Source organism: Onychostruthus taczanowskii, unplaced genomic scaffold (genome assembly GCF_017590055.1).
Source record: "Onychostruthus taczanowskii isolate IOZ18803 unplaced genomic scaffold, ASM1759005v1 scaffold1, whole genome shotgun sequence".
NCBI lineage: Eukaryota > Metazoa > Chordata > Aves > Passeriformes > Passeridae > Onychostruthus > Onychostruthus taczanowskii.
In genome coordinates, this window is record NW_024496525.1 from 24,780,966 (window position 1) to 24,800,917 (window position 19,952).

The 19,952-nt window shown below is 39.7% G+C and overlaps 1 protein-coding gene across 5 annotated transcripts in view; it reads right to left on the reverse strand.

Moving 5' to 3' along the window:
* CCDC88C (coiled-coil domain containing 88C) overlaps nt 1-19,952 on the reverse strand; it is a 95,975-nt gene that overhangs the window by 27,524 nt on the left and 48,499 nt on the right. For 4 of the 5 annotated variants that reach the window (XR_005953339.1, XM_041413355.1, XM_041413280.1 and 1 more), the window contains 9 exons: nt 19,460-19,543; nt 18,059-18,199; nt 17,176-17,360; nt 16,576-16,657; nt 15,970-16,128; nt 9,587-9,733; nt 7,074-7,218; nt 4,360-4,541; nt 1,188-1,325 (listed from right to left, as the gene is read on the reverse strand). Coding sequence is in view for 4 of the 5 variants with exons in the window: in XM_041413355.1 (XP_041269289.1) it covers nt 1,188-1,325; nt 4,360-4,541; nt 7,074-7,218; nt 9,587-9,733; nt 15,970-16,128; nt 16,576-16,657; nt 17,176-17,360; nt 18,059-18,199; nt 19,460-19,543 (1,263 nt within the window). In the remaining variant the exon portion in view is untranslated. Of the gene's footprint in view, nt 1-1,187; nt 1,326-4,359; nt 4,542-7,073; nt 7,219-9,586; nt 9,734-15,969; nt 16,129-16,575; nt 16,658-17,175; nt 17,361-18,058; nt 18,200-19,459; nt 19,544-19,952 lie in introns of those variants that run through there. The other variant, XM_041413518.1, reaches the window with a different exon arrangement.

A 19,952-nucleotide genomic window follows, 5' to 3' on the forward strand; every position in this document is an offset into this window, starting at 1 on the left:
AGAAGGAGAAAGCAGATAGAGGACCTTCAGAGAACACCTTGGAGAAGATGCTTTGTTACAAATCATTCTTAATAGAGGGTATCTTTCAATCTAGGTTTACCTTCATCTTGGGCACCTGAAGACTGAAATTATATCTAGTAAGGTGCCAGGAACCTCAGAATACTTGAAAATGTAGAGCAGTTACAGATGTCATTAAAGACACACTTCCTGTAAGGACAGTACACTTACCCCACTAGTCAAATTCAGCGAATGCAATTGTAACTCAGACTGCAATTTGCATTTGATTCTTATACTAGACAACATCCATACAAATCAAAAGGGCCTAGACCTGAAAAAATCACAAACTACTATTTTTAACAACTGGGAATATTTCTAGTTTTACTTCCTGCCCTAACTTCAAACCATCTATTAATTCCTGCCACAAAGAATCTGTATATGTTCTAATTTAAATATAAGACTTTGTTGGTAAAGTGCAGTTTCCCAGAGAGAAATATGGGTAAAAATCCTTCAAGATGAAAAGAAGTACACAAACAAGACATTTTGCTATTTAATTTTCACCTCACAAAAACTTAAGAGTAGATTTTAATACAGGCTGAGAATATTCACACCAGTTTCTAATGATCTGTGTCTGTATTTTTTTCATTTGTCAAATCAGTACAGATGATACTTGCACAAACCTGTAATAAGAGTTTTCAGGCACTGCACATGAACTGCAGCACAGTGGTAAAAGCTGAAGGGCAATTAAAACGTCAATCCAGAAGACATAAGCACTTTCTCAGCATCTCTTTTAAATAGAGCAAAAAGGCTGGGTGGCTCAAGAACCTTAACCAAACCAATCATGCCATACAGGTGATGGAAGACCAACCTTCAACAACAAAATGGGGATTTATTTGCACATCTTAAAACCAGTTGGTATTCCATTTAGTAAAATCCAAGGACTTTTTTCCCTCAAGGGGGAATGTCTGTTCAAATAATAGCCTGAAGATCCCCTTATGGTAACAAGAGCAGGAATCAGTGAAACATGCTGGGCTTTTACACTTGAAGATTTTAACTTAGATTTGAACAAGTTCAACCTTAATAGCTCTCAAATTGCCTTATCTCCTTAAGAGAACCAGATGCTGTAAATGGCATCACTGAATTACCATTACTGAGCACATGTTGTTACATCACATTTGAGAAATTTGCACCTGTCTGTCTTTGTCGGCTTTTAGAGTCTCCATGACAACTTGTAGCTGCTCTTTATCTTTTATCAGCTCCTCACTCAAGGTTTCCAAATCTTGATTGCTTTGCTTCTCTTTTTCAATTTGATTTTGCAACTTCTCAATCTGTGTGAAGAGAACACACCAAAACACATCAACCACAGCTGGACACAAGGACTGTCTGCACTTCAAGTAATTTTGTAGACCAGAGAGAAATGAGATGGGGACTGTGGCTGAAAGATGAAATCCCTCTCTCCTGCAGTTACCAGTCTCAGAGAAGGAAATGGACTATGTTGTTTTTCTCACAGTGCTAAGGATCTTCTTCATCTGAATAATCCCGTTTCTTCATGCCTTTTAAGATCAGAGACTATAAGGCACAGCAGTAAGAAATGCTTAGTTCACCTGCCTGCTGAATGCCCTGTTGTGCTCCTGTCAACAGGGATTAAGTTTCTGGCGCTCCCCTTCCTGAGGAACTTGCCTCCTCCTAGTCTCTCCACCACTGACGGTCTTACTCTACCAGTGAATGCAGGCAGTTATTAAGACAATTCAGTGAAAAACAATACTAAAAGACCAAAACACCAACCTAAAACAGTAACAGAGGAAAATCACTAAAGCACTGGAGTTATCCAGTTCATGCTCCCACTCTCTGTGTTCTGCTGGCCCTCTTTTCCCCAGCAGGTGACAATACTACATTTGAAAGATTTGTGAATAATGTTCCAGTCCTACAACAAACATTTCTTACTTATTCATTTTGAAAGCTGTACTTGTAATGCATGAGAAACAGAAAAGCAGTAGCTCTTCAGTACTTAGAACCAAGAGGTTCTGGGAACTATACTCCCCAAGTCAGGAAATAATTCCTTTTTAAACTTGCAAAGTACTGTGAGCACCTACAGCTCTGCACAAGTATCAGCTCATTTTTGCTTTGGTATTATCAACTCTGCCAACAGTGAAAATGTCAATGAAAGGGGTATTAAACATAATTCTTACAAGTGGGAAATAGCTGGAGGCTGGGCTCTGCCTATGTCAACATGCCCCCATTACAGGAAGTGTTTAAACAAGCAGGGCTGCCTAGATTGGAGATAAGGAGGGCTCAGCAGCCAGAAATGTAACCATGTGGAAGTTCACTGGTCTAAAAGGAGCTGTTCAGAGAAAGCTGCAACAAACTCAGTAGCTCAGCAATAGTTGATCTTCATCTGCAATTCCCAGAAAACTGGAGGCAAGTAAGACATTACTATTTCAGCTCTTTTCAGTAAGTCAGAAAGGCAGAGACAACAGACAGGTACTTGGGCTGCTACTACTTGAGTGTGCCTGAAAGGAGGGTTTTCCACTACTAGCTCCTCTGAAAGCCTTGTAAAAAAGGAAAAAAAATGTACATAACTTTTTCTTTATAGCATCTCTTGTACTACCTCAATAATCCCGTTTCAGCTACATGATCCCACCAACCACAGGATCAGCAGATAAGCATATTCAAACAAGAATTTTTGAAAGTCTCAGCGGATGAAATCTCAGCTCAGTTAAACAACTTGAGGGAGACAAGATTTTACTATGGATATCTCAGGAAAGTTACCAAAAGAACCCAAAAGACATAGAACGTTTGAGAAAAGTACTTTATCTCTTGTCCTCTGACTCACATGTGCTTGACTTTAACACTCCTCCAGCGCTCTTGCACTCTCCCCTGCCCACTGTAGCAAACATTTTGTAACAAATCAGAGACTTTCCCTATTATTTCCCTGGCACATCTTATTGTATTCTAATTGAGGGGAATCACAACTGTTGGCACCAATACAGTGCCATAACAGGAGGTGCCCACAGGAATCTGCCTGGGGCAAAGCCAGAGGTTGATCACAGTTGCTCAAATTATTTAAATTGCAGTACACCACAAGTATCTGCTGAGTGCTTTCTATGCCTCCATCTCCAGTTTTAGGCATGTAAATTAGAGCTGGATTGAATTACTTATACACAAGAGGTCATAAACGGAAGCATGGAAGGAAAATGAGAGTGAATTGAATCTTTGCAGTTTTCCTTTTCACAAAAGAAAGAAAAAAAAGCAGAACTGATCCCAACTTAGCAAATGAATCTCTGCAGAAGATAGAATGATCCAGTGCTGGATACTGCTCTCCCTAGCAGAGAAATGGGCTTCTACAATCTAACAATCCACAAGCATATTTTATATGCAGGTGCTTTCTCCCCTCGTCCTTTAATGGATTCAGCTAGCTCACAGGCAAGCCAAACAGAATTGAACTCAATGCATCAATGTCTCACACACACAGGTGTAAGTAACGGGAAAAGGAGAAATGAGCCTTATAGTCTGGATAATTTATGAATGGTGGGAATGTGGAAAAATCCAACATGAAAATGGTTTATAATTTAGAGTAGGAAGCATCCTTTTTCCCCAGCAGCATTTGGCTCAATTAAACAGAACTGAGGAATGAAGTAACTAGTCAGACAAAAGTAAGGCTGGTAGTTGGAGGTGAAATGAGCAGTGTGTTTCACAAGGACAAGCACTGAGCTGGCATTTCAGCTAAATGTAATCAAAGTTAATAACGGAGTGCAACATATGTATGTGTAAGTACATTTACAAAGTGATGACCTACATGTTTGTTACAAAGATGGAAAGAGCTGAGATCTTTGCAGACAGAGAGAAAAACTAGAGAATTTATAACAGCTAAGAGGACAAGAAAAAGAAAAGGCAAGTCCAGGACTCTGGAGGGCAAGAAAGACATTTAGAATATACTAACCTGAATTCACCTGTGTAATTTATTTGACTTACATGTAAAAATTATTTAACTTTCAAAAACAAAAATAGTTCAATGTGACCATGGCTTCCTTTCTGTGAGACAACAGAGAGGGACACAATCAACAGTACAATCTGACAGGGGAAAACAGGCACTGAAAACCAACTTTTATTTAACAGGAACAGTCACTTTTTCTTACAACGATGCATGTAAGCAGGTAGTGAAGTAGAAGGCATTAAATAAAATTAGTAGAATTTAATTGCATTAGACTGCAATTAAATAGACAGGACCAAAATCATGGTCAGTCTTATGGGGACCATGGGTGAACTCCCTGAAAACTCACATAATTCAGGAATGCTTCACAGCCCTTACTTTCTTTAAACACAGCGCACAAAGAGCTCCATTTGCTCCTGTGAGCAAATTACCTTTTTGCTAAGCTGCTGATTTTCCTTTTCCAGTTCCACAAACTTTAGGCTGCTCTCTCTGGAGGTCAAGGAGGCATCTCTCAGCTCTTGGATTGTGTTCTGCAAGCTCTGATTATCCTTCTCCAGCTTCAGTATTCGACTCGAAGCACATTCATTCAACTCAAACACAAAGGACTTCCTGGCTGTTGAAACATGAGAAGCAGAAGGTGGCACTAATCAATTCACCAACATCTCTTTCTGAGGTGCACAAGATCCACTTGGATGAAGGTTATTGCTGTCAGTCTTACAATTTCAGCTTGACTGCGAAGTAAATACTTGGTTAAAAACAGAACCAATTTTCACAGACAACCATTAATACCATTAATAAATAGGGTACTATCTGAACAGCCAGCCATCTAAAAGGTTGCTTACTTTCTTAATTCATCCTGCATTTGCTTTAGTCATGTTGGGAGCATGTCTAGTGTTGGTAACAAAATATACTGTGATACCATCTCATACTTTCATCATAGGAAATAAATTGAGGCAGAAAGTAAACCTCTGCTAAGTTTTTGCTAAAACAACAAGGTGGTGCACTTCCAAGAGCTACTGAAAACTCAGGTATTCAATCACATTCAGTTATAGAAAAAAATGCTTACAAAAGAGTATTCCAGTGCTTATACTATCACTTCTTCATCAAGAGTATGCTGAAGCACAGAGAATAATTTACTACTAGGTATCCAGGCACAGGACACCCATCAGAATGCTGTATCTGAAGTTGAAATTTCAGAACTAACAAAATTTATTCAAGTTTTACAACAGAGATGCTGTTTTACTCAATGTTCGTAGATCAAAAGTCTCACTACTTCACAGCCTCAAAATCCATCACCTGAGCCTCACTGCTCTGGTAATTTCTCTGCCCAGCATCTGAATAACTGAAGAGCAACCTTCATTTACACATGAAATAATTGCTACCCATCACCTCAAAACCACATTTCACATGAAATGGACTTGAACACTGTCTTTAAATCTAAGAAAATTAATAACTCCTTCTAAATAAGCACTACAGCACACTGAGTACTTTAAGCTGGCAACTTTCTGAGATTGGTAAAATTCTGTTTGTCTCTTTTACAGAGCATCACCTGTAAAGCTTTGGTGAAGTGAAGACTCAAATACTTAACATTTACTAACTAAATACGCTTAGTTGAGTTCTGTTCTGAAGTCCACCTAAATTACTTTTTCCCATGCTTTTTTTTAAATTATTTTAAATAAAAAATACCAAACTAGCTGGTAAAATCTTCCATCTGCCACCCTTGCAGACTCAACTTGATATCCAGGAATGGGAGATTTTCCAGAAGAGTTTTGCAGTCTGACTCTATTTGTACAAACAAGCTGCATTCAGAACAGCAACACAGATTGAAATAAAACTTATTTCAGAGAATTACTCTAAAATCAGAATAGCACTTCCATGAAATAAAAGTCCGAAGTGCTAAAATGCTAAACATCAGTGCAGTGATAAATCACTCAAGCAAATTTTGAAAGTTATGTTTGATAGAAATTAGTAAATAAGAGGTAACTAGCATTCTTCATTCTATTACATCAATAGTGAAAGCAAATCAGGAAGGGAACAAAACTTGGTATTTTAAACCGGCCATAAAATTAAGGTATTTTTACATTTTCCTGAAATACTCTTAGTCAAAATTTTTAAGTTTTGAGAGAACTGTGTTTTCCCCCCACTAACACAATGAGCAATATCCTTGATTACAAAGAAGGAGTAATAGAGTGACATTCATTTCTCAGGCTAACATAACCTGCTTTGCAAGATGATTATTTATAAGTAACAATTAACTAGCCATTAATCTTCGCGAAGAGAACTCAGATCCTAGACAGCTAGAAGATTCCAGAATTGGTGTCAGCCACACACACAGCTGTTTTACAAAACAAAGCTATTCCAGGCAGTTTCACTGAAAACTTAACATCTGCTTACTCTAATTTATGCCTTTGTCTTCAAGTTCAACTGTTCCTGGCTCACAAAGCCAAACATGCAAGTCTTAGCAAAATAAGGTGAATACTCAATACTCAAAGCTGCATGTTGAATTAGAGGAAATAGCTTGATTTCCCAAGTTCCACTTAGAATTGTTAATTTTGGCTGGAGTAACAGACAGAATAAATGTTAAACACAGAAACTAATACTAAAACCTGTCCAGTGAAGAAAGAATAAGCTATCTTTATGATAGCTATAAAAATCAAATGAACCACTCAAAGAAAAAAAATCAGACAGTTATTTTAACTGCACACATTTTTCAGTATCTAGTAAAAATAAATGACTTCAGCATACATTACTTCCTGGGACTTAAAGACCACATAACTGTCTGTATTAACTGTACTAAAGAATACTAAAGATCACAGACTCCACCCAACCATTCAGTTAGAAATATTCAATGTGACATTTCTGCTGTGTCATTTACAAAGCTTTATTTTTAAATTTTTATTAAAGTGTAATACTTAGAAGTCATTCTCTCAGTGATGAACAAAAGCAAAGCATTTTCATGCTGTCAAAAGAGAGTGAAAGGAAGAGGAATACATTTTAGAAGTTCAAAAAAATGAAGGTCAAAGTCAAATGGCTGAATGAGGGAAGCTTTCCAATCTTGGATTCAACTTCTGTTCCCATCTCAGTCAACCAATCTGTTTATTCTGAAACAGACCACAAACACCACAGCTACCCCAGTGGTACTCACTATCTGCAAGATCAGTGCTTTTAGACAGCTGTTCTAGTTCCCAGCCTAGGTGTGCAGACTCATTCATGCTCTGTTTCTGCGCAATCTCCAAGACCATGTTCTCCTCCAGCAGCTCTTCAATTCTCTTCTTGTCTGTGTCCCTGTCCTGTGCAAGACACAAGTGAATGAAAGCGTGTTCAGCTCATCTCTATGTCTGCAGGCCAAGCTGCTACAAGCACGGTGCATGTTGAGGGTAGAAGAATCTCCTTAAAAGCTGGGGTTTTATAATGATATACATCTTCAGCATTAAATGTTTGCTGTGGGCTACCTATGTGAGCCACAGAAAGCAAAGCCCAACTGGCCCTGTTGAGCACCAGCTCTGGTCCACGACACACTTGGAGAGAGGGGAATGGCAGTGAGAAGTTACTGGGTGATGACAGGGCCACTACAAGCCAGGACTAGTATGGCAGACTGGATTCAAGATGTCTCCAGAGCTAAGCTCTTGAAAAACATGCTGCATCATGCTCTGACAAACTGGAAATTCTTCAGATAGAACACTGAATTCTGCAGAGCTTCAATTCATCACATCAAACTTGGACACAGTCGTATGGATCAGCAAGTAACACCTGCCTCATCATTTGAATTCTAACTCCTGAAAACAGACCTGGAGAACTAATCTATTGCTGCTTCTTGTGACTATCAGGGACATTTGCTTTTGTGGGAACTGAAAGGTTGCCTCAGTGATTCTCAGCTTTTCAGAAACCATAAGTCAAAAATTCATCAAGTCACCAGAAAATCTCCAGCAACTTTGGAGAAGCTAAGCATGACATGACCTTTATAATATCCTGAATCACAGAGTCATAAAATGGTTTGGGATGGAAGGGACACTAAAGATTATGCAGTTCTTGCCAAGGGAAGGGACACTTCCCACTAGACCACACTGCCCTGTCCAATCTAGCCTTTAATACTTCCAGAGATGAGGCATCCACAGCTTATCAGGGAAACCTCTTTCAGTGCTGTACCACCCTCACAGTAAAGAGTTTCTTCTTCCTACTATCTAATCTAAACCTACTCTCTTTTAGTTTGAAGCCATTCCCTCTGGTCCTATCACCACATGCCCTTGTAAAATGTCTTCCACCATCTTTCTTTTAGGCTCCCTCCAGATACTGCAAGCCAGCAATTAGGCCACCCTGAAGCCCCCTCTTCTCCAGGCTGGGAAATCCCAATTCTCTCAGCCTTTCCTCACAGGAAAGGGTGCCCCATCCCTCTGATCGTCTTGGAGACCCTCCTCTGGACTTGGTCCAATAGGTCCACATCCTTCCTGTGCTGGGACCCCAGAGCTGGATGCAGCACTCCAGTGGGGTCTCAACAGAGCAGAATGGAAGGGCAGAATCCCCTCCCTCACCCTGCTGCCCACATTGGTTTGGAGCAGCCCAGGACACATTTGGCTTTCTGGGCGGTGAGTGCCCATGCCTGGATCATGTCCAGTCTCTCATCCTCCAGCACCCCCAAGTCCTTCTCAGCAGGGCTGCTCTGACCTGTTCATGCCCACCATGTGTTGATATCAGGGTTGCCCAGACCCAGGTGCAGCACCTTGAGCTAGATCTTGCTCCATCACATGAGATTCCCATGGGCCCACTGCTTGAGCTTGTCCAGGTCGCTCAGGATGGCATCCCATCCTTCAGGTGTGTCAATCACACTACTCTGCTTGGTGTCACTTGCAAATCCACTGACAGTGCACTTGACCCCTTTGACAATGTCATAAATGACAAAGATATTAAGTAACTGTGGTCCCAATTTGGATCCCAGGGGACATCCCTTGTCACTGACTTACACTGAGATTCAGTTATCCCATACAGCATCCTCCACATTTTTATTTCCAACAGAACCTGCTGAAAATCCTCTACAGCTAAACCCACAAGAATTCAAATCATGGTGGGATAAGAGGAGGACTGTTAAGTAAAATACAAGAGATAAAAGAGTATTTATTATTTCTAGTGGGTTTATGAAGTCCAGTGTTGGTTTTTGTTTGTAGACAATAGTCTCCCACTCATTACCTTACCTTATTTATGAAACAATAAAACATACCTCTTATTTACACATAAAGAAATTCTGGATTTTTGTGTCTTTTACAGTGGTACTGGATTCTTAAAGACACTGCAATGGCCAGGGATTTTGTTTCCAACAAGAAAGCCTATTTACTAGAGCAGATTTCATTTCCTAACCTAAGAGATTTCTACTTAAACAGATTTTAGTATCTCCATTAACAAAATGTATGAAAGCAGACTGTATTTTAAAATTGTTATATACCTTCCGCATAAAAAACCCTCAGTCTCATACAACGTAGCACTGGCAATAACTACACTGTTAACATTACACTATTTCAAGAATTCATGTAGTTCAATCTAAAAACCTATTCAAAAGCACTATTGATTTATTTGCCTGTCTCTACCAGTTTCTGTGACTTGATTTTGTAATGTAAAGATGAAAACAGAAGTTTAAAAAATTAGCATAATGAAAATGAAAGTGCATACCAGCTCTACATCATGAAGTTTGGATTTCAACTGCAAATTTTCTTTCTCTAATTCATGCAGCTTATCACCACGAGCTCTTGCCATGGTTAGCTGCTCTTCTAGCATGGCTTTTGTTTCAATTAATACAATGTTGTCTTCTCTTAATTCCTAGGGAAAAAAGTAACATTGTTAATTTTTCACTAACTTTTCATAAACCAAGTGATTTTAATAAAGTGACATAGCAAAAAACAAGAAGGAAATCTGAAATGTCCTTTTTCATAGAGAGACTTTTACTTAATATTTTAATGAGAGATGATAGTATTTTCTTATTACCTTTGAGTCACTATGCAAGTAAATCTAATATTTCTTAGGGTTTTTTCCTCAATTTTACAAGTTTAATAGAGTTTCTTTTGCTTTATATGAGGCTAGATCAAGAGGTGCACACAAAAGAGCAAGTGTTCAATTCCACTGTTATAATTCCTTTGCCAATTCATCATAGTTCCTTGTTTTCCCAGCTTCAAAACAGATTATTTACTTACAGGGGATGGGGAATGGTATCGATCAATACATTCAAAATACACATTCCTGTTTCAGTACACTCATGTGCAAACGTCTGTTTAATAAAGCTTCTCTCTCCTCCCTCTCATGAATAGAATTTTAATGCACTTAACAGCAGAAGTTGTTTCATACTTATCACTTAACATTCCCTGCCACTTCCCCACTAAACATGAGTGTGAACTGCACCAGCCACCTCACTTACTCATTAGAGCTTTTGGATCTGGTTTTACTGAGTAAAAATTTAATTTATTACTTTGTTGCAGCCACAGCATTAGAAACAGGTGAATTATACTGCACTGCAACTGTTCCTTGCAAATGACAAATCAAATGAAACTCTGGTCATTCAAGTATCTGATTCTGGAAACAGGAAACATCCAAAGCATGAAATCTGGCCGTGAAATGTTGGTCATGTTTTAAATACATTTATCAAAAATGTCTCATTTTAAACTGTAATACCTCACTGCTAGCTTTTACTTTAGTTGATCCTCAGATAAGACTTGAGTCCAAAACAAATGTTCTATGGCAGGAATACATCAGCATTTCAAAGATGAAATGGATACTGTAAGGAATTTTCCCCAGATGAGTTACAACTGGGCAAGAAACAGAATGATTCTCTACAGAAACTTCATCATTCTCTCCCCCCCCCCCACTCTCTTGTTCCAATGAAATATACAAAACCAGAAAATGTGCAACGGAACAAAATGCTAGACAAGTTTATTCCTGGATAACTGACTTGAAATGTGATGTCTCTGCTGACACAGTGTACATGTCTGGTCTCTCAGACCACAAACATCCAAACCAAGTAGATTCCTGAAAGATCACCACACATGAGCAAATCACTTTCACAACTTAATCAGTAACTACCTTCTCATTTTTTTGGGGTGTAATCAGCCTTAAGAAGCCTTATATAAACTCATTTATTTAAAAAGCAAACAAAAAAGAAAGAAAAAAAAAGAAGAAAAATAAGTAAGATAGATGTAAAGAATGAGTTAAGAGTGTCTGATGACAGCCACTCCCCCTGTCTTTTGGTACTACAGGGGACCATCATTTAAAAGCCTTTCATAATCATAGTTGTTTGTTGCAGCTTGACTGTATATGGCATAATATGGAAAGTCTACCCTGTGCAGTACCATACTGCCCTTGATCTCTCAGTGGGTCAGCTACCAACTTGCAAATCATGAGAGAAAAAAATTCCCTACTATAGTAGCATTAAAAGGACAAGTATGTCAGTGTTTGTGATCATTTGTGAAGAGGTTCATCTTCAATTAAAATGTCTGAGTATGAACCTGCATTTTGGGCCAAGTCTGATCTAACAGGGTCACTTCATGGTGGGCAGACTTAAAAGGCTGACACTGAACAGATGACAGACCAGAAGAAGTACATGGCACAAAAACTGCTGGGTCTTATGGAAGCTGCCAGAATATCTGTAATGAAACAGCAATGTGCCAAGAGTTTACTTTGCTAGATCACCACACTTAATCTGGACCACAGCCCTAAGAACTAAAGTGGTGTCTGACCTCAAAGACATGACCTCATAACTATCCTTAAAACTGCCTACCAAGCAAGAACTAGTTATTTTAGTGTCTCATCAAGAGCCAAATTATGTGCCAAGTACATACACATATGCAGGCTCTGGTACAAACCACAAACCAGTGGGAGCTGCAGTATATGGAAAACTGAAGCACTTTCCATTGAGCACCCAGGATGGACAGTCATGCCAGTTCAAAGCAGTTCTGATGAAATATTAAATTAATAACCAGGTGGAAATGCCTGCTGTGACAAGGTAAACATTGTTCACTCTCAGATCTGAGGTTGTCTTAATATTGAAAAGTTCATATAATTTAAATAATTAGTTCATGGGAGCTTTGTAGAGTTACATCTCAAGGCCTGGGAAGAAAAGCTGTCCTACCTAAAACATGCCAGCACTAACATCTCCCAGAAGTTGCTGGAATAACACAGCTGACCTAAAAATCTAACTGGCTACAAATCACACTTGTTAGACAATCAGCAGGTGGTGGTCATAGGGTGGTGCTGCTTCCACTGGAATTAAAAGTTCATTTTTAATCAAATTAACAAATTCAAATATAAAAATAACCAAATATATAATTCAAATATAAAAAACAACTAGCATTATTTTATAACTATAAGGTTATTTTTAAATCAGCAACAAAAACAGTTGGCTGTGGGGATTTTTTGTCTAATATACTGAGTATAACTCAGCTTTAGCACTTTGTAAATGAATTACATACTGTGGTTTGATGCCCTATCAACTGTAACTTGAAATAGCTTTAACAATGTGCTCTGTGCATTCAGATGGTTACAATTAACTCTGGGTATAAGTGGTTACACAATCAGAGTGTGTTGCCACTGGGAAACATTTTCAGAAACTAAAGTAGCAATGAGACTGTTTAAATCCGAAAAAAAAAAAAAATTCACATGCAACTGGACCCAATTCAAACCCTTGCCTTCAGGCAGTTCAGCAGCTGTTGCTACTGAGCCATAACACAGTAAACATCTTGTGACAATCAAACACTGAACACTCATATGACAATGACATGCTTTTGCTTTTGGTTTAATTGACAAGGGACTCCTCCCATCATCCTGCATAGAAATTTGATTATGATGAGAAGGAGAAAAATTGGGCAAGGCATTCTCCTTGGCCTTAGAAAATAATCTAATTTCATGGAACAACAAAAGGTTCAGTGGAGATGATCCTGGAAGGGAGCTTTGCACTGCAGAGAAGCACCTCCATGGAGGAAGCCCTGCACTGAGCTGCTCCTTCACATTCACAGTTGTGACCTCGACTAGCAACCCCAGCAGGAAGGTTCCAGAGGACATTCATGCTCCTTGAACGATAGTTCAATTAAAATGTCACTCTTGAACCATTTGCCAAGACACAGAGAGAAGGGAAACACCACCCAAGCCTTAAATGTGTTACGCTGACATACAGATTTCAGCCTTTTGCACTCCTCCTGCAATATCAGGAAGGAAAATATTTTAAGGGCTCATTTAATAGCTTTCTGCATTAATGCACAACATTAAATCCTCTTTTTCTTCTCACCTACCAATCTGGCACTGCTTATTAACAACCCTGTCAAGACCATACAACACCTATGAGCCCTAAGGTATCACATGACCACAGAAAAGTGGCTGATGCAGAACACACCTACATTTTCACTGCATGCTCTGGATGATTTGTTCAGGTCTTAAGGGTTAGAGCTTAGCAAGCCATTGGCAACCAGTAAATGCCGTGAAATGAATAATCACTGTACTGTCCAGAGGTAAAAATCTCTACCATGTTACATCCCTAAACAAATCTAAGCAGAGACTATACTGACCTCAGACATTAATTCTTCTTTCAGAGGGGCAGAGGACTCGAGTCAGATTTGACAGAAAACTGAGGCCCCATGGAAAGCTGGATACTGGCTAGTATGCACAGTCTTTGTGCTACTCTATGACCATGAAAACACAGAATAGGGCCCTGTGGAATCCTCTGAATGCACCAGCCTGAGACCAATGGAGTTTGCCTGCTGCTCAATGCTGTCAGTCCATGGCTGAGTCAAAACTTGATCAATGATGGAAGAGGGAGTGGTGAGAATGTGAAACTCGCTGTCTATTCTAAACCACACAGCACCCTGCACACAGCTGTGCAGTCCTGCTGCCCATTAGAAGAGCTCAGCTCCTACAAAAGTGACTTTTGCTAAAGGCCACACTATGGCTCCAAATTAGACATGTGCCTGATCGATGGGAAATACTCCTGGTCCCACTACTGTATTTGTGCTGGGATAGGCCAAATGGCTGGTATGGGGCTGTGTTTTACATTTGGCTGAACACAGTGTTAATACAGAGATGTTTTTGTTATTGCAGACTAGGGCTCGCACAGAGCAAAGGCCTTTTTCTGCTTTCTGTGCTGCCATGATGGCAAGGAAGTTGGGGATGCATGGGAAACTGGGAGGAGACACAGCCAGGACAGGTGACTCAAACTGACTGAAGGGATATTCCAGACCATATGGCATCATGCTCAGTATATAAAGCGGGAAGAAGGAGGAATGGAAGGACATTTGGAGTGATTGTGTTTCACCTCCCAAGTCACCATTACATTGCTCCTGTGGAGATGGCTGAACACCTGCCTGCCCATGGGAAGCAGTGAATTAATTCCTTGGTGTGCTTTGCCTGTGTGTGTGGCTTGTGCATTCCCTATTAAACAGTCTTTAGATAAACCCATTAGTTTTCCAGCATTTACCCTTCCAATTCACCCTTTAATCTCACTGGTGGGGAGTGAGTGGCTGTGAGGGGCTTGGCTGCTGGATGGGGTTAAACCATGACAGTATTGCAGGGAGGTATCCCTGGAGAGCCAGCACTAATCTCTGACATTCTACAGTACCACCAAAAACTGACAGGATGGAAGAGAGACACAGAGAGTTAGAAGAAATTTGAAACTAACATGAAGGTCTCTTAACTGAACGCTATGTTAAGCAAGATTAGCAGTGCAGGAAACTGCTGGCTCTGAGACAATCAAGAAGGCTACTCCCTTGATTTCAAATGAAGGGGACACAAAACCTCCTCTCTGAGCTCCAGGTAAATAATCTGAGCAACAGGTAAAGCAAAGCACCTGCAGTGCACAGCCAGAAGGGGAACATCAGGATGGCTCACTGACAGCCAGTGTGCCAGGGTAGAGCATGACTGATTTGCCAGCTTGAAGGATGAAAACAGAGAGAGGCAGAGCTTCATTCCTCCTAATACAAACTGGGAATTACCGGGAGGGCAAGACAGGCTTTTGTAGTCTACTACTACATTTAATAGCCATCCATTTTAGTGAACCTATTCATAAGAAGCAGCAGCTAGCTACCCCCTTAGGTTAAAGAAGGGGGAAAAAATAACTTACAAAGTAGAGTTTATAGAGCAGAAAAATAAGGTCTGTGTTCTCAGTCAGAGGCCTGGCAACATCATTCTTCTACCTCAGACTTGGAATTTTATCTAATTATAGTGAGGCTGTCAATTACTGAACCTCCATTTGGTTCAGCAGTCTGGATATTTATTTGACCTTGGCTGAAGTGTTATGTATGTGGATTATTGGGAGTTTTGGTATGAATTCCTCAAAGAACTGAAAGAACAGAAAGAGCAGTCCTACCTAAATTTAACATCAGCCATGCTGAGCCAATGAGTTTGGCCAGACGATCTCTAAGGCCTTTTGCAACCTAATGCAACTAATAATTCCAGGATGGGCATAGCTGCAGGTGACTAAGCACCTGACATTACTACTGGAACCAAGCCACACACTTCTCATTGACATACCCCACTCATGACACTAGGGAGGATCCAAATTTTTTCTCCTTTCTACTACAAGTAACAGCTGCAAAAAGGGGTGGCTAGAATTTGTAATCTGAGGTCCTCCTTAAAAATACTATTTTAACAACAGTTGCATCTGTTACAAAACCCTAAGGAAAAACACCCAGACATTCACTTAACTAATTTATAAATGCTACTTAAAATGTTTGTCCAAGGAAAAACTTTGGAACAGAGGGAATTTACCTAAAGCTAAACTAAAGGTCTGGACTCTAGAAAAAGCATCCAGAAAAGGTCTGTCCTGTTTAGCCACATAATGCTGAACTAAGCAGAGTTCTTTAAAACTAATGGGCATTTATTTTGTGTGCACCAAGTACTTCCTCTACTGAAAGAAGTTTTAAGATGCTCAGTCAATAGCTACGATGTATGTTATGAAACTTCTACTTGCTCTGATGTTCTGCTATGGTCAGCTCAATGACAAATGACACATGAACCAGTTATACAACAAAAGCCAAACATGAAGGATTACTCAGCAAATCTTTCTCCTCATTTCCACTTGCCTCCATGCGAGCTTTGTAGAACTCCACGTCGTGGAGTTTCTCTTTGCAGCGCACCAGCTCCATCTCGAGCCTCTCCATGCGGTTTGCCCTCTCCCTCAGAGAGTCCAGCTCATCTCTGTAGGCTCGGGCAGAGCGAGCATCTGAGGCAAGGTGCATGTTCTGCGAGGGATAAGCAGGGAGAAAAACCTAACTTAATACTTTTAAGCATGTACTTGAAACTTTATTTTTTTGTATTTACTTACTGGTTGTAAGCATAAACAAACAGTATTCCTCTGGTTAAGGAGTAAGAATTCTACTAGTAGCCAGTAAATTCTCTACAAGACAGAGGTTCATTAGCCTGTTGGACCTCTGACATAACTAATGCCTGATGCTGCAAAAGCTTCAGGTACTACTAGGCTATATGCAAGGTGAACAGATGAGACTGCTCTCAACAGATACATGGGAAGCAAAGCACTGCTGTGCCACAACCATAATCTTTAAACAGCTTGCTGGACTAAGCTGATTTCGTCACTATAAAACAGACATAGTAGTAATTTCAGCTTCACACTGAAACAGGATTTTCTTTAAAATGCAGAAGATTGTCACAGTAAAATGAGCCCATCTCACCTCTTGCTTTATTTTTTGCAGCTCTAGGGTGAGCTGCTCAACTTCATGTTTAGAATCTGCAAGCTGCTCAGACTTCTCTTCCCTGAAAAGGATTAGAAGAATCTTAGTAATTTTTTTCTTTCCTAAAACAATATTGATTATATGGACACTGCCAGGAATCTGTAAATGAAGAGAAAAATCTTCCAGCATATTCTTAGTTATGACAGCTTCATCATTTTCTCATGATAATACACACATACCACGAATCCGAGTTTGCAACTCTATTTTTATACTAAGTTCCTGTGTTCAAATCTCACTGGTGCACCGGCTGTCACAGATAGCTTCCACTTGAAGTTAAAAAGCAGAGCTAGCAGCTGGTATTTTGAAGGAAGAAAAGAGAGATGAGACACAAAAAGAAGAATGGAAGTAGCCATCACTCCATATTTGAAGGCCAATTATGAAAGAGAAAAGATGGAACACAATACTAGCCTCCTACTGCTCTGATTTGAAAGGTGTGATCCTGAGGGCTCCTATGGAAGCCAGTGTATTGGAGCCAACAGGTTCCTGTACTTTCAGGATGTACAAGAGTCTCTCTAGAAGCACAAAACAATGGTGACTTACAGTTCCTGACGGATTCTTCTCAATTTAGCCTTTGTGTCTGCCAGCTCAACTGCAAGGTGCTGCTTTTCTTCATTTGAAAGAGGGTTTGCAGGGTTTGGTGAAGAATCTGGACTTGGTACTTTCAGAGGGCTTGGTGGTTGCTGAGACTGCAGATAATCTCTCTCTTGAGTGAGATCTACAATGACCTGGAAATACAGAAGACTATGTAGTGCCAAAAGATAAATTGTGTATTTACACATTGTTATAAAAATACCTAAAAATTATTTTTAGATTTAGGAAATTATTAGTATGGCATGATACAGAATTCAAGTGACAGCCAGGAGTGAAGGTTACACAGAAGAGGAAAGGAATCTCCACTATGTTCCAGCAACTAAAACATTCCCCTTCCAATGCTCAAAATAAGCAGTCTGTTTTCCTTGAAGAATTCATAAAAACATGTAACAACTAACAGTTTTAACTAACACAATTGCAGTCAAAACCATGACAGAAGATTAACAAGCTAAAGAAGAGGAGAAGGCTTCTCCAGAGAACTGAAGGGAAAGGAATTGATAAATCAAAAAAACTAGAGAAGACAATGGAGCGCAATGGCTAGATGCAACAGACAGACTAGCAAGCACTGCCTGAATGACTGGACAGAGCAGAGACATTTGGTCTCCACTTCATGGAGAGACTGCTCAACTCCTCTTTACCAATCATTTCACCACATCTTAGTGCTTAAACAAGAATCAATGGAAAAGTCAAAATCTTTCTACAGATTTTCAGAGGTGTGGTAGAAAGGTCCAGAAGAAATAGAAACCTAGTGCACAAACAAGACACGAGAAGGAATGGAGCCCATATCTGCTGCTTCCCATGAGCTCTGTATGGGAGAGATATGTCCTCATACTTCTGTGCATTCATCTCTCTCATCAATGAGCCTCCTGAGGTGGAAAACCATATTCCTGGAGAGAGACTCTAGTTCTTCTGGGGCCATATCTGGGAGCTCCAGCCACTGCAAGTCAAAGACATTCTCCTGATTGTGAGTCACCTAGGAACAGGAACAAAAAAGTATGTCTTTCCACTGGTTGAGTTGAAAATTTGTTCACCGTATATGCAGCATCCCCCCATTTCTTCTACCCATAAATTTAAAAACATTTCCATTTTACCAAACACAGGCTGCAAATAATAAATTTGCAACTATAACACTACCCAGAAATTTTGGCTATTTGCATTTTTTATAATTATTATGACTGATTTTTAAAAGTGATCAGATAAATATTATGATCAATAGCATGGGCAATTGCATATTAGAAGTGTGCAGCTGACCTACCGACCCAGAGATGATTTCCACACAGAAGGGACTAATTCAACACTGAACATTACTTAGAAGAATCCCTGATATCCCTGAATTTGCAATTTGCAGCTGGTACAGCTGAGAGAAGCTGTATCAGCTGCAGAAATACCTCCGGTTGCTGCTAGCAGTGTATCTTTCAACTGTTACCCCACCTAAATTGATTAACTCTGAGTGATTTACCAGAAACATCAGGCACGTCTCTCAAGCTCAGTTAATGACTGTTCCAGCTTTTGTTACAACCATATGCTTGGCTCATCATGATTTTTCTTTCCTAAAAAATGAACTATTTTTCAAATGTTAAGAAAAAAGTTCCTGTCTTAAGACTTTCCCCTATTTGTTGCTCAAATTTGAGTGTATCAGGCTTTCTACACCTGCATGCACTAACACCTGGGAACAGTCAGCACACATTCCCAGTGAGGGGCACTTCCACTTGGGTCACCAAAGTAAGAGAATTTCTGTATTCTTTGGTAAGCCTATCTATATTCATCCCTTCCTCAGAAATCCAAGAATGCTTGTCACTGTATCAAACACCTTTTCAAACAGAGCCTATGTCCAATTTCAGCTCTTCAAGACCATCTGGCTCAGAGGCCACTGTCTGAAGCAAGTCACTGGGCAGGCTGTGTCACCTCCCACAGGGCTTGGGGAATGTGCAGCTTCTAAGATACACATACATTTTGTCACTATTGCACATGGATCCTTGCAACAATCCTCCTGCATAAGCAGCAAGAAAGGCATTTACCACGTCATCTCTTTAAAAGACCACTGAGCCAAGTAATGACCCCAACACTAATTATTTTCATCTTATAGTTTGAATGCAGCAGCATATTCCATTTTCTTCTTTGTGAAGTTTATGAACCCATCATGAAACTCTAAGCATTAACATTTTATAGCAAAAAAATCCTGTTAAGTCAAGGAATGGAGAGATACCAAACCAGACAACACTAAGAATCCTACCTCTTGAATGTGTGACACAATGGCAGCTTGGGTTTCAATATCCAATTGTTTTATTCTGTCAATAAACTCTTCTTTTCTCTCACACTGTTAAAAGAAAGCACACCCTGAAACAGTGCTACATACCCTAAAACTTACTGCTTAATTTTTCATTTAAATTTTTTAAAAAACCAAATTCAAACAACCTACATTGCTAATAAACAACTGTTCAAGATCTACCCTTTGACACACTAGAAGGTACAACACTTCACTGCTCCATATGGAACACAAACCAAATTATGCATTAAATTATTTAAAATTTTTAGTCAGTACAATCAAGGCTAAGTTAAATGGCTGATTTTGCTCTTAAAAACAAGTTTGACATGCAATGTGATCAAGGGGTGGGAAAACAGCCAGAGGAAATCATCACAGCTTCATTAATGGAGTTGCACAAATGTAAACCTTCATTTACACTGCATCATTTAACCTGCATTTTGCATCTTGTTTGGTTTTGGCA